The sequence below is a fragment of the Narcine bancroftii genome, chromosome 2 (assembly GCF_036971445.1).
Source record: "Narcine bancroftii isolate sNarBan1 chromosome 2, sNarBan1.hap1, whole genome shotgun sequence".
Taxonomy (NCBI): domain Eukaryota; kingdom Metazoa; phylum Chordata; class Chondrichthyes; order Torpediniformes; family Narcinidae; genus Narcine; species Narcine bancroftii.
In genome coordinates, this window is record NC_091470.1 from 148,855,339 (window position 1) to 148,869,001 (window position 13,663).

At 39.5% G+C, this 13,663-nt stretch overlaps 3 protein-coding genes across 4 annotated transcripts in view; 2 read left to right on the plus strand and 1 right to left on the minus strand.

Annotated features, from left to right (window-relative positions):
• Positions 1-2,719, minus strand: part of LOC138752964 (S-antigen protein-like) — a 34,452-nt gene extending 31,733 nt beyond the window's left edge. The window contains exon 1 of the mRNA XM_069915563.1: positions 2,524-2,719. Coding sequence (XP_069771664.1) covers positions 2,524-2,719 — 196 coding nt within the window. The remainder of the gene's footprint in view (positions 1-2,523) is intronic.
• prdm16 (PR domain containing 16) overlaps positions 1-13,663 on the plus strand; it is an 829,575-nt gene that overhangs the window by 6,079 nt on the left and 809,833 nt on the right. The gene's annotated exons all lie outside the window — the stretch shown is intronic.
• LOC138754353 (actin-1-like) lies at positions 2,820-3,938 on the plus strand. Its single transcript, XM_069918516.1, is given in 1 exon segment — positions 2,820-3,938. A coding segment is annotated over 1 exon segment (1,116 nt). The 5' UTR covers positions 2,820-2,822.

Sequence of the window (13,663 nt, forward strand, 5' to 3'; positions counted from 1 at the left end):
ACACAAAAAGTAGGAACATGAAAAAATCACATGCTCCCCTCCCAAATCCTTTTCTACCTCTTCACATGATTATGAGTTCTCAATACAGCCCTCAAATCCTCTTCTGTGCTTGATCACCATAATCCTCCATTCGAGTACTTTCAATGATCTAGCCTCCACAGGATCTCTGGGATAGAATATTCCATGATTCACTATTCTCTGTTATGAGACATTTCTACATTGCATGTCTGGCACCTTAAAACTATTTGAGACCCTCCCACTGGTATAAAATATCTCAAAATCTATACTGTCACGGCCCCGCACTAACTTAAGAATTTCAAAAACATTACCCCACATTTTATAAATTCCAAATTTTGCCTTGTTAATCTGCTTTTGACTGCCTCAAATGTTACTACATTTTCTCCTGGTTAAGAGGGTCAAAACAGTGTTCAATAGTCCAAGTAGGACGTACAATTGCAACAAATCCTTCCTATTTCTAATTATCAATCCAGTAAATTTGCAATAAAGGCCAATATGCTGTTTGCTTTCTTAATTGCTTGTGCACTAACCTTTTGTGATTCAAGCAAAAGAACATCTGAACTCCTCTGTACTTCACTCAATTTCGGTATGATGTGGCGACCCACTTACCAGTAAGCGAACTGGCTCCCATAATGACAGATATACCATGGAAAATGCAGGAAATTGACCTGCAGCCAACACAGGTTTTTGAAAAATCATGGACTTCGTGTCCATGTGACAGAAGTAATGATGTATATGTTTAGCATGCAAACATGGAGGTGTCAGTCTTGCACTAGACTCCACAGTGTATGCATCAACTTGACAACATGCAGTGATTCCACAATGTGTACATTGACATCTATAATAACTTAGTGTAGAATACTTTGCTACAATAGCTCCATTTAGATTATCTCCCTCTTGTTTTCTCTTCTGAAATGCATAACCTCAAACTTTCCCATGTTAAATTCCATTTGCCAAGTTGTCACCCACTCATCCAATCTTTCTACATGGAATTCAGAGTCATAACATGCATGAGTCATTGCAACATGCCCTTCCATCTAGTTTCATATCATCAGCATCAGCCTGCTCTTCCAGGTTGTTAATATTAATAGTAATTAATTGCAGCCTGGAATTGATCCCTGGGGTACTCCTTTGAACTGAAAATAGACGTATTCATTCCAATTTCCTTTTAAGTGTTATAACCAGTTTCAATCCATTCTAAAACCCTTCTTCCAATACTGTGTCCTCTTGTGCACTCTCATTTTGAATGTTACAGAATGTCTAACTTGCCAAACTGATAAGTATTGAAAAATTCCACATATTATCATGCATAATAAAAAAGTAAAACAGGTTCATGTTAAAAATGAATAGAAATATAGATATTGGCAGCTTTAAAAAGGTTCTGTATGTTATTTAATCCTTTCACAAACCATTGCTTTTTTCGTGCCTTTGAACTCAATTTAAGCACAAGTATCACATACATATGGAAACAAAAGATAGATAGTATAGTAATTTTCAAAAGTCATATTGCTTTCCAGGAACCATGGGTAAGATTTCCTGTGTCATTTTTTTAAAAAAAAACATTTAATTGGTTATTTACCCCACTTTTATTTATTGATCTTCCTGTTCACAAAAAAATGATAGTTTTCCCAACATAAGTTAAGTCAAGTTTATTATCATCTAATTGAACAAGTACCACTCGACCAAACAGCTTCCTCTGTTCCTCAATACAAAACCTTCAGGCACACAATCAGAGGTGTGCTTGTGCTTGGTGTGATGGTACTTGATGTTCTGCTACCAACCCAGATAGACTGGAATTTCTGTTACAAAATTCAGAATCCAGTTACAGAGATGGATGTTGAGTCCCAAAGAGGACAGTTTTTCCACCAGTCTCTGGGGAATAATCATATTAATGAACCAATGAACAGTAGCCTGGTGTATGAGGCGATATTCTCCAATGGGTCCAGGATGGTGTGAAGGGACAAAGCTATAACATCGTCAGTTGAATGGTTTCTTCTATAGGTGAATTGAAATGGATCCAGTATCTTTAGGAGGTGTGCTTTGATGTGGTCCATCAACAGACGCCTGAAGCATTACATAATGGTGGAGGTCAGTGCCACAATGCTTTTGTTCTTAACATGATTTGCTAATTGTTTTGAGGACAAAATTAAGAAACCCATTTAAAAGAGAAATTAAAGAAAACACTTCTTAAATTTCAGAGTACTGTCATCAATAATCAGATCCTTGATTGAAGATGTGTGGAGATTGATTTTTGAAATAAATTATTGTTTGAACTCCAAAAACATAACCTTAATCTATTTTACTCTTAACAAGCATACATGTAGTATTCCTGTAATTTTATGTTTCTATACCTAAGCCTCTTTCAAAAGATGACAGAGTACTTCTGCTTTTGTTACTGTTCTTTATTACTTAGATTTAGGTGATGCTTATCTTTAATATGCCCTTGTTTCTCAATATCCTATCCTCACTATCTATCACCATTGTCTTCCAATTTGCAATGCTTACCTTTACTATCTTCCAAATCCCATTTTTCCTTCATTAGTTTTACCTCGCTGATGGCTAATGCTGTGAATTGCTGATTTGCGTGGGTTGTGCATCGGTCCTTGTCAACTTGTGTAACAATGTTTCCAGAGGCGGAGGAGTCTAGGACACTCAGATGGGCCCCCTTATTATCGAATAGAGGGGGAGAGCAAGGACGCATTTTATGATCTCGGCAAAACAGAACTCTCAAAACCCACTCCAACTTTCCCTACAAGCCTCAACTAACTGTCTAACATTGACACGAGCATTAAAGAATTGAAATCATGGATAACTCCACCATGATCATAGACAATGGCTCAGGTATCTGCAAAGCGGGGATAGCTGGGGACAACGCCCCAAGGTCAGTCATTACATCCATTGTCGGGCGTCCTAAAGCCAAATTGACCATGCTTGGGGCTGGTCATAAGGAGTACTATATAGGGGAAGAAGCTCAAGCTAGGAGAGGAGACTTGAGTTTAAAATACCCAATTAAACATGGCATGGTGACTTGCTGGGAGGATATGGAAAAGATTTGAAGACATGTTTACGATTGCGAGCTCCGTTTAAAATCACACGAGAGGCCAGTGTTGTTGACCGAAGCTCCTCTCAATCCTTTACGTAATTGAGAAATCGTGACCGAGATGATGTTTGAAAGTTTCAAGGTTCCTGCTATGTACGTAGCTATCCAGGCAGTTCTTGTTCTCTACGCTTCAGGACGAACAACTGGTCTGGTCGTGGACATTGGGGATGGCGTGACTCACACAGTGCCCATTTACGAAGGCTACTGTCTCCCCCATGCCGTCTACAGGTTCGATTTAGCTGGTAGAGATATTACCCAATATTTCATTAGGATCTTGATGGAAGTCGGCCATTCCTTTATCTCTTCTGCTGGGAGGGAGATTGTGAAAGACATCAAAGAGAAGCTATGCTATGTGGCTATTGATCCACAATTAGAAATAAGGAAGAAATGCGAAGATATCCAGAAGGAATACAGGTTGCCTGATGGAAATGTGATACAAATCCAAAGCCAGCTTTGCAGGGCCCCAGAGATACTATTTTCACCTGCTTGCGTGGGTTTCGAATGTCCAGGTGTGCACCGGCTGGTCTTTAAGAGTATCTTAAAATGTGACATTGATTTGCGGAAGTATCTCCATTTAAATGTGCTGCTTTCGGGAGGCTCCACGCTCTTTCTAGGTCTGGATGATAGGATGCTGAAGGAACTGCAGTTGTTAGTTCCTGCTGGAGTGCCAGTGAAGGTCATTGCCCCTCCAGAGAGGAAATATTCTGTTTGGATTGGAGCTTCCATCCTAACATGCCTGACTTCCTTTCAGGAAATGTGGATTACTGCTGCCGAGTACCTCGAGATGGGATCTTGTGTTGTACATAGAAAATGCTTCTAGGAACTCCTGTCGCTAAAAATAGCAGATGCTTTAATCGGTCCTAATCTCTTATTATTGCATCAATAATAAACATCTGGAATTAATATATCTGTGAGTAGCTTTGTAGTAGCCAATCATTTTAATTGAAATTTCCATTTAAAGAACGATATGTAAAAATAGACAAATATATAATTTTAAAATGAAGATAGATGCATACTTTATATATTTTCTTATATCTGCTTGCCTTCTAACCCATGCTTCACATGAAGACAATGCTTAATTTTGACACCACATGCGCAATTTAATGGAAAAATAGCTGGTAATGTACAATATAAAAACGTAAATCAATATAATTTCAATGCAGATCATAGCAAAATGGATAAAGAGCACAGATTCAAATTACCAAGTGACAAAGTTTGGACTGCTGTCTTTACACATGTAGCCAACACGTGGATCAGATTGCCAAGTGGAGTATTGAAGGCAAATAAATATCAGAAAACATCTAAGAAAAAAAGACCAACAAGTACACTTTTTTAATGTCTTTCGCAACCTCAATTTTTCACTTCCGTACCTCACATTGTTGAGTTCTTTGAACAGTTGTCAGTGTTATGATGTAGGAAACATGCAACCAATTTGCTTTGTGTTACAGCAATAAGATAATTGTTAAAGTCAACTAGTGCTATGAATAAATCTGTGAATAAAGAATACAGAAGAGAACCACAGAGCCAGTTTAAAATAAAGTTTATTACTTCAAATTGCAGTGACGCTAGCGGGAGTGAGGGAATATAAGGAAAAGTTCAGTAACTCTTCCTCTGTACTGAGTACCCACTCAGGTTACACAGGTTTCAGATGTGATTTATATAGCAATCTGGCACCAATGTCTATATGTAGTTCTATAAGATCTTGGCTTACTAATTGGCTCAAATTAATATTTCACTCCTCATGTCAATTACTGCTTTTTTGATTAACCAAGTAGATTGAGAAACTTTCTGTTCCTGCTTATCTTAGCTTATCTTCCTGTCACAATGAAATAGTGTCAGCTGCAGTCTATTCCAAAGATAATCTTGAAGACTCCTTTTGTTTGACTATTTCTGTGTGTAACAAAATGTTAAAGTTGAGTAAGTCTTTTAATTATGGTGTTACATATTCTACAGAAATATACTTTTGATTCATCTGAAAGTTCATCTCAAAGCATAACTTTCTTGTCAGCTATTTTACTAAAAAAGTCCTTATTAAAGGTCTTTATTAAAGCATTAACTCTTTGTTTTCTACAAGAGCCCCACAATTCTCTACATAATAACCACATTGTATTGATAGAAATAAATATTAGTCAGAGCATCAGAGAATTCCCTTTCAGATTATGTAATATGATCTTCTGCAATCATATAAGAGGAAACCAAGGATTAAATATCTCATCCAAAAATTGGGAACTCCTTTAATGTAGCATTTCATTTAAAATAGTAGTGCTGTCTGGATTATGTGCTCTGGATTTGGTTTGAACTTTAATATATATTGTGTTGATAAAATAAATGATTTAATTGAGACATCTTTTGGGGGTAGCCCAAAGGTCCTTGTTAGTAAAGAGCAGAGCTGTATTTCTTTTTTGTCAAAATTGGGTGGTGAAAGTGAAATGATTAATTTGTGGAGCCTCTTCTGCATTCCACCCACCTTACCAATGCAGATAGAAACATAAAAGATAGGAGCAGGAGTAGGTCATTCGACCCTTCGAGCCTGCTCCGCCATTCAATGAAATCATGGCTGATCTTAAAGTTCAGTACCCTGTCCCTGCCTTCTCTCCGTAACCTTATACTGAAGAAATATATCTAATTCCCTCTTAAATATATTTAATGAACCTGCCTCTACTGCCCTCTGTGGCAATGAATTCCACAGATTCACCACCCTCTGGGTAAAGAAATTCCTCCTCATCTCGGTCCTAATAGGTATTGTTTGAGCCATCTAACACACCGGCATCAAGAATTCAACCCTCTCCCATTTTTTTCTCTTCAAAATCTATCTGAGATAATGCTTTTGGTTATTTATAACAGCATTTCCCCTCCTGGTTCAATTTCTACTTTTATTCCTCCAGAAAACATTCTTTGAAATGTCATTCTACATTAAAGGGACCTTATAATTGTAATCTCGTTCTGCCTTTGTTAAATATATAATTTTAATTATTAGAATGTAACTTAGTTACCAAGACAACTTATTGAAGACAATTTTCAAGGACATATCTTTATGTTCTGAAAGGTGGACTAGAAATAGCACGGATGTTAAATTTACATGTTGTAGCCTGGAAGCATTTCAATTTCAATCAGAGGATATTATTTATACATCCAAAATGCAATTCCAACCCAAAGGCTTCATGCTTTGAATGTGGGCAAAAACACGAATAGTAGGTGCAATCCCATTTAAAAGTCCACAAAATATTCCAATAGTTTTGGATTATCTGAGGTTCCAGAGAGATATAACACAGTTAGCACTTTGGCCCATTGAGCCCCATGTTAACCACTGCACTAATCTTGCACTAATTCCATTTTATTCTTTCCACTTTCAAAGTGCCCTGTAATGGAATCCAGAGGACCCCAAAAACCAGCAGCAATAGATATGCACCACAAAACTGGGTTACTTAAACAAAAGTAGTTTTTAATTATAATTGAACAAGAAAACAGAATTAAACTCTAACTTATTACTTAACCTACCTAACCCACTTAATTCCCCCTTTAATACTAAGCACAGATGTGTGTAATATATATTTAAGATTAGAAAAGTTCTTTGGTTCCCAGTCCAATCTCACTGGTTGCAGGCAATTCTTGTACTATGCACAGAAGTTATCATTAACAAAGTTCATCAGTCTTTGGTGCTTAACAGGCAAATGGTTACCACTCAGGAGGCTTCTTGCTGGTTTTCAGAGAGATATTCCTTTTCCAGGACATCCGCAATTGATTCCTTCTCAATCAGTCTTGCTGATGAAACTTTCCCCCTTCAGGGTTCTCCAGATCATCTTCATTCTTTCAGGTCACCTTTCAGACAGTCAGTCTTCTCCGTTGACCAGGCAGCCTTACAAAGTTTGCCAGCTTATCCTTCAGGAACTGATTTCTGTGCCTCTCCTCTCTGTTTTCCACCCTCCCTCTCTGAGAGCAAAACTGTTCTCCTCTGCCTGCAAAGATCACTTGCTTTCCCAGGCAAGCTGTTGTTGATACTTCGTTGCCTCCTGCAAAAAGAATTCTGCAAAAGTCCTGCAAATATTCTGTGTTTTAAAATGTGTGTGTGCAAGCTGCTCCAACAATTTCTCCCAAACCACCTCTAAATACTCTGTCACAGTTCCCTTAGGTTCTACCACTCACAGACACACAAGGGACAATTTATTTTTGCTAATTAACCTGCCACTCCACACATCTTTTGAATGTGGGAGGAAACCTGAGCATCCAGAGGAATCCCATGCAGTCACAGGACGAACATAAGATGTTGCTCAGACTTCAGGAACTGAGTTACAGGGAAAGGTTAAACAGGTTAGGACTTTACTCCCTGGAGTGTAAAGTATGAGGGGAGATTTGATAGAGGTATTTAAAATTACTAGAGGTACAGACTGTGTAGGTGGGCATTTTCCACTGAGGGTAGGTGAGATACAAACCTGAGGATAGGGGTTAAGGGTGAAAGTGGAAAAGTTTAGGGGGAACTTCTTCACACGGAAAGTGGTGGGACCGTAGGACTAGCTGCTAACTGAAATGGTGAATGCAGGCTCAATTTTAACATTTAAGAAGAATTTGGACAGGTATATGGATGGGAGTGGTATGGGAGGCTATGGACTGGTCAGTGGGGCTATGGCTATGGATTGGTTGGTGGGGTTAGACAGAAAAAGTTAAATAGTTTGGCATAGATGAGAAGGGCCAAAGGGCCTGTTTCTGTGCTGCAATGTTTTATGGTTCTATGGTAACATGCAAAATCTAAATAACATCAGAAGTTCAAGTTGAACCTGGGACACTGGAGCTCTGGGGCAGCAGTTTTACCAGCTGTGCCACTGTGCCACACTTAAAGCAGGATTTAGATTATTCAAATAAAGGTACTGTCTGAGATTAGTCTTGATTAATGCATTATAGGTCTCAATTGGCAACAATCTAAGAAAGATACAACTTAAGAGAGATACAGTTTGAAATTTCTGATGAATGGCTATGGCCTTTCCTGGATGCTGAATTCCTCCAGCAGTTTATATGCTATAGATATCAGACTTATTGTCAGAGTACATACATAACATCACATACAACCCTGAGATTCTTTTTTTCCTGCAGATAAGACAGAATTACAATTTATTTTTAGTGCAAAAAAAACTGTACTCAACGTACACATGTTAACAAATTTAAAAATGTAAACAAACTGACCAATACAGAGAGGAAAAAAAGCAAAAGTAAGAGTCCTTAAGTGAGTCCCTGATCGATTTTGTTACTGAGGAGACTGATGGTGGAGGAGTAGCAGCTGGTCTTGAACCTGGTTGTGCGAGTCTTCTGGTACCTATACCTCTTTCCTGAAGGTAGCAGAGTAGAATACAGAGTGTGTGCTAGGTGATGGGAATCCTTGATGATTGCTGCTGCTATCCAATGGCAGTCTTCCCTGTAGATATTCTCACTGGTGGGGAGGGTTTTGCTGTGATGTCCTGGGCTATGTCCACCATCTTTTGGAGGGCTTTACACTCAGGGGCATTGGTGTTGCTATACCAGACCACACTTTCTACCATACATCAATGAATATCAATTGTTAAAAATGCATTTTCTTAAAGGTCACTAACTATGATAATTGTATTAATGTATTTCATTTTTATTCCAGATTAATTCATTTTAGACCAAATAATGCAAAAATACAGATGATATTACTAATATTTGTAATTTAAATTAATGCAATTCATTTCAGTGTCAGCAAACTATTAAATAGGATTGATAAATTTAAAATATGTTATATTCACCTGAAATCAAGTTACAACAGCTAAAAGGGTCGCACCTGATGTTGTCAATGCCCATAGAACTGGCCAGGCATAATGCATAATGCATTTCTGTCAGCTCCTGCCATCTGCAGCCTTTCAAGGAGGTGCTATATATTTAGATTTTATTTTTGACCCAAGCATATTAATAGGAATCTTTTTAAAGTTTTTGAAGATTTTTATTGGCTTTGAAGTATAGTGAAACTGTTAAATCATTCTCCATTTTTGTAAAATTAATTTTCATGAGAACATATTAGATTTTATCCCCAGATTGTGTACTAGATATTTTTATAATGAACCTGATTTCAGATGTAATAATTTTAATGCAATAGAAAATAGAGAATTGTACTTGCAAATTATGCTAATTGCATCTTTTCATGGTAGACTTAATGCTTATGATTATACTGTAGTGGCTACTAAGGTAGAGCTACTGAAGTAATACAAAAAAACACATGCCAGATGAGTCAACCCAAGACTGATTTATTCAGGGTTTACAGGCTTCTTTTATATACTGCATCATTGCCGCCCCCCTCCCCCCAGAATTATCACCGTAAATTAAAACACCAGTTGCGTGTGCCTTAGACGGACACTCATGCCATCTGGGCTGGGGGCATTGAATGGGTGCAGTGGGATTCACATGGGCAGACTTGAGTCTGTCTACATTAAACAGCTGCAAATGTCCCCAAATGTCCAAAGTAAATACAACTCCGTCCCTCTTAATCACGTGGAAAGGACCCTCATATGGTCGTTGTAATGGTGCTCCTGGGACTAGTCTGCATACAAAAACAAAATCAGCATCCAGGAGCTGTGGGAGCACATGTTGTTTAGGGGTTCCATGCCAGCTGGTAGGAACAGGTTTCCTGCTAGTGATACCGCGTTGAAGCTGCTGAAGGGCATCCAGGTCAGGGTTGGTTGTGGAATGAATGTCCCCTGGAACTGTAAGGACCGTGCCATACCACCTCTGCAGATGATGCATACAAATTTTCCTTTCGGCCATGTGAACTCCCAGTAGAACCCATGGCAACTCATCGACCCAATTGGGACTGGTGAGTTGGGCCTTAATTGCGGACTTTAGTTGCCGGTGGAAACGTTCCACAAGGCCGTTGGACTTTGGATGGTATGCTGTGCCACAAAAGCACACAAAGGCAGACCATAATGCAGAGGTGAATTGTGCTCCACGGTCTAAAGTTATTTGCGTTGGGACACCAAATCTAGCGATCCAATTGATGATGAATGCCCTAGTACATGTTTCAGTATCACTGGATGCCAATGGGATGGCCTCTGGCCAGCGTGTGGAATGGTCCACCACTGTTAAAACGTATCTCATGTTTTGAGATACTGGCAATGGCCCGACCAGGTCCACGTGCATGTGTTCAAACCTCCTGCGTACCGCTGGAAAAGACTAAGAGGTGCTTTGGTGTGCCGCTGAATTTTGTCATTCTGGGAGGAGGCGCATGCACGTGCCCATTGAGTGACGTCTTTTCTTAGTCCATGCCATATGTATTTATTTGAAATGAGCTGGACTGACGTTCTGATGGATGGATGAGGCAAGCTGTGTATCTGGTCGAAAAGGCGTTGCCTCCATGATGCCGGAATCAATGGTCTAGGATAGCCCAAAGACACATCACAATCTGGGTATGTCCAGGTTAGTAATGGCCGTTCTGTATGCCTGAACATCGGGGTCTATGGCCTGTGCACTGGCCAATTCAGGAATATTGATTCCACCCTGAATATGATATACAGTCGGTCTGGACAGCATATCGGCGACAAGATTGTCTTTCCCTGAAACGTGGCACATGTCTGTCATGAATTCTGAAATGTATGATAAGTGACGCCACTGTCTTGCCGACCATGGATCCGTTATTTTCCTGAAGGCAAAAATGAGTGGCTTGTGATCCATAAACACAGTGAAATGGCGACCTTCCAAAATGTATCGGAAGTGCCTTGTAGCTAGATACAATGCCAACAGTTCCCGATCATATGTACTATATTTCACTTCTGTTGGCCTTAAATGCCTGCTGAAGAAAGCGAGGGGTTGATAATGGCCATTGACGTACTGTTCGAGAACCACACCCAAGGCCTTACTCGAGGTGTCAGTGCTAAGTCCCAAGGTAGCATCAGGGTTGGGATGGGCGAGCATTGCTGCTTTGGCCAATGCCTCTTTGGCAGTCGTAAATGCAACCTCTGCCTCTGATGTCCAGGTAATGTCACTGTGCTTGGTGAAGATGATCTGAAACAGTGGCCGAAGAATGTCAGCAGTTGCAGGAATAAACCAATGATAGAAGTTTATTATGCCCAAAAATTTCTGCAGTCCCTTAACCGTGGTAGGTTTGGAAAAAGCACGGAATGCGTCTACCTTTCTGGATAAGGGAAATATACCATCGGCCGTCATTTTGTGTCTTAGAAAGTCGATGATGGATCTGCCAAATTGACATTTGCCAGGGTTGATGATAAGACCAAATTCCTATAGCCGTTGGAAAAGGCGGCGCAAATGCAGGTGGTGATCTTGCTCAGTTTGACTGGCTACGAGGATATCATCCAAGTAAATGTATGCAAACTCCTTACCCTGGCCTAAAACATCCATCAGCCGCTCGAAGGTTTGAGCAGCATTTTTCAATCCAAATGGCATTCTAAGAAATTCAAAAAGCCCAAAAGGGGTAATAATTGCTGTTTTAGGAATATCATTCTTATGGATAGGTATCTGATGATATCCCTTGACCAGATCAACCTTGGAAAAAATGTGGCAATGGTGTAGATAGGCAGCGAAATCCTGTTTATGAGGAATTGGGTACCTTTCGGGTGTAGTAACATTGTTAAGCCTATGGTAATCACCACAGGGTCTCCATCTACCTGTTTTCTTGGGTACCATGTGTAATGGTGATGCCCAAGGATCGTTGGAGCGACGAATGATACTCAACTCCTCCATTGCCGAAAACTCCACTTTTGCTTGCAGCAGTTTGTCAGGTGGAAGACGACGAGCTCTGGCATGAATCGGTGGGCCTGAAGTATCTATGTAATGAGACACACTATGGGCTGTTTTTGAGACATTGAAATTAGGAGTGAAAATAAGGGGAAATTTGTTGAGCAGGGCAGCATAGGCATTTTTGTTCAGCATAGTACCCTGAGCTGGGAAACACTCCCTTTGCTGCATGCCAGTGGGTATGTCTGAAAAGTGGTGGCATGAACCAATTTCTTCTGCTTCACATCCACCAATAAGTCAAGGGATCGTAAAAAGTCCGCACCCAAAATTGGCTGAGCCACAGAAGCTAAGATGCAATTCCAATGGAATGTGGTCCTTCTTATTCCAATTGAGATACGTCTCGTGCCGAAGCTTGGAATGGTAGTTCTATTTGCTGCTCGAAGAGCCAGGTGTTGTCATTTATGCGTTCTTTCAAAAAGATAGACAGGAGTAGACTGAACTGGATGGATTGGAACATATTGATTTCAGTGTCATGGTGGTATACACCAAAAAACAGCCATGTCAGCCCAACTTGTCCTTGCCGGACAAATTGCCTCCATGAGCTAGTACTATTTGTCTGTGTTTGGCCCATATCCCTCCAAATCTTTCTTATCCATGTACTTGTCTAAATGTCTTTGAAACATTGTGATTGTATCTACTTCCACAATTTCCTCCCTCAGTTCGTCTACATACTCACCACTCTGCGTGAATGTCCCTCAGGTCTCTCAAATTTTTCCCCTCTCACCTTAAATTTATGCCCTCTAGTTTTAGACTCTACTACACTTGGATAATATATTTCTCTCCTTATCAGTAAACGGAATAATAATCAGAGACTCTTGAAGAAGTCAACAAGGATACATAGCCAATGGTGTAGCATGAACTGCAAATAACTTGAATAATAGTTTCTGCCAATGACTAGAGAAAAGGGCTCAAATAACAATATTGACTCAATGTTGGCAAGTGGGTCACTGCCAAAGAATCGATAGAAGTGATGCCTACTTTGATAAATGGAATATATTGGGGGAAAAAAAACATATAACAAACTGAAGTGAAATTAAGAGGACTCGAGTCAATAACCCCTTTTACATTTGAATCCCAGTAAATCAGTCACTCAGAGTCCCAGTTAAGAATGGCAATTTTGCTGTTCTCTCTTAGCCCATCTTAACTGGGACACTGAAAATTTTTACACTTACAAGGAACCATTACTGGAGATAGGACAGTTCTACCTTCAATAGGTAGTGACTGAATGGAATTCTCTGTTTCACAGTTGGCTGATTGCAATATTGGCGTCTGCACACACAGGGATTGCAGAAGTGGTCGAAGCAGTCATTTCACACTGGCGTTCAGATGATTTTGCTTTTATACTTGTTCCTTTTTTAGCCTATTGGCTGTTAATTCCTGGGACCACATGCAAGTGTGAAAGGGGCTATATTCTCCTTTTTTGACCTTGTCATATGATTTGTAGGTTATATAAAGATATGAATTCATTTAAGAGCACAGAATTGTACATTTCAATAGGCTTTTGAATTAATTAAGCCATTCAACATTAGCATGGGAGTCAGTAAATGAAACTGGATAATGCTAGAAGAGAATGAAGAAGCGGTTCCTTAAGAAAAGATTGATTCGTTACAAATGTAAAGGAAATTAAGGGTAACTTGCAGATCCAGTGAGGAGCCAAGATATGTACACCAGATGAGTTCTCACTCTCGTGTGTAACATTGCATCCCAGCAGCAATAAAAATTCAGTAAGACAATATAATTTTTTAAATAATATTTTTATTAATATTTGCTAATAATATCATACCAAAATCTAAATTT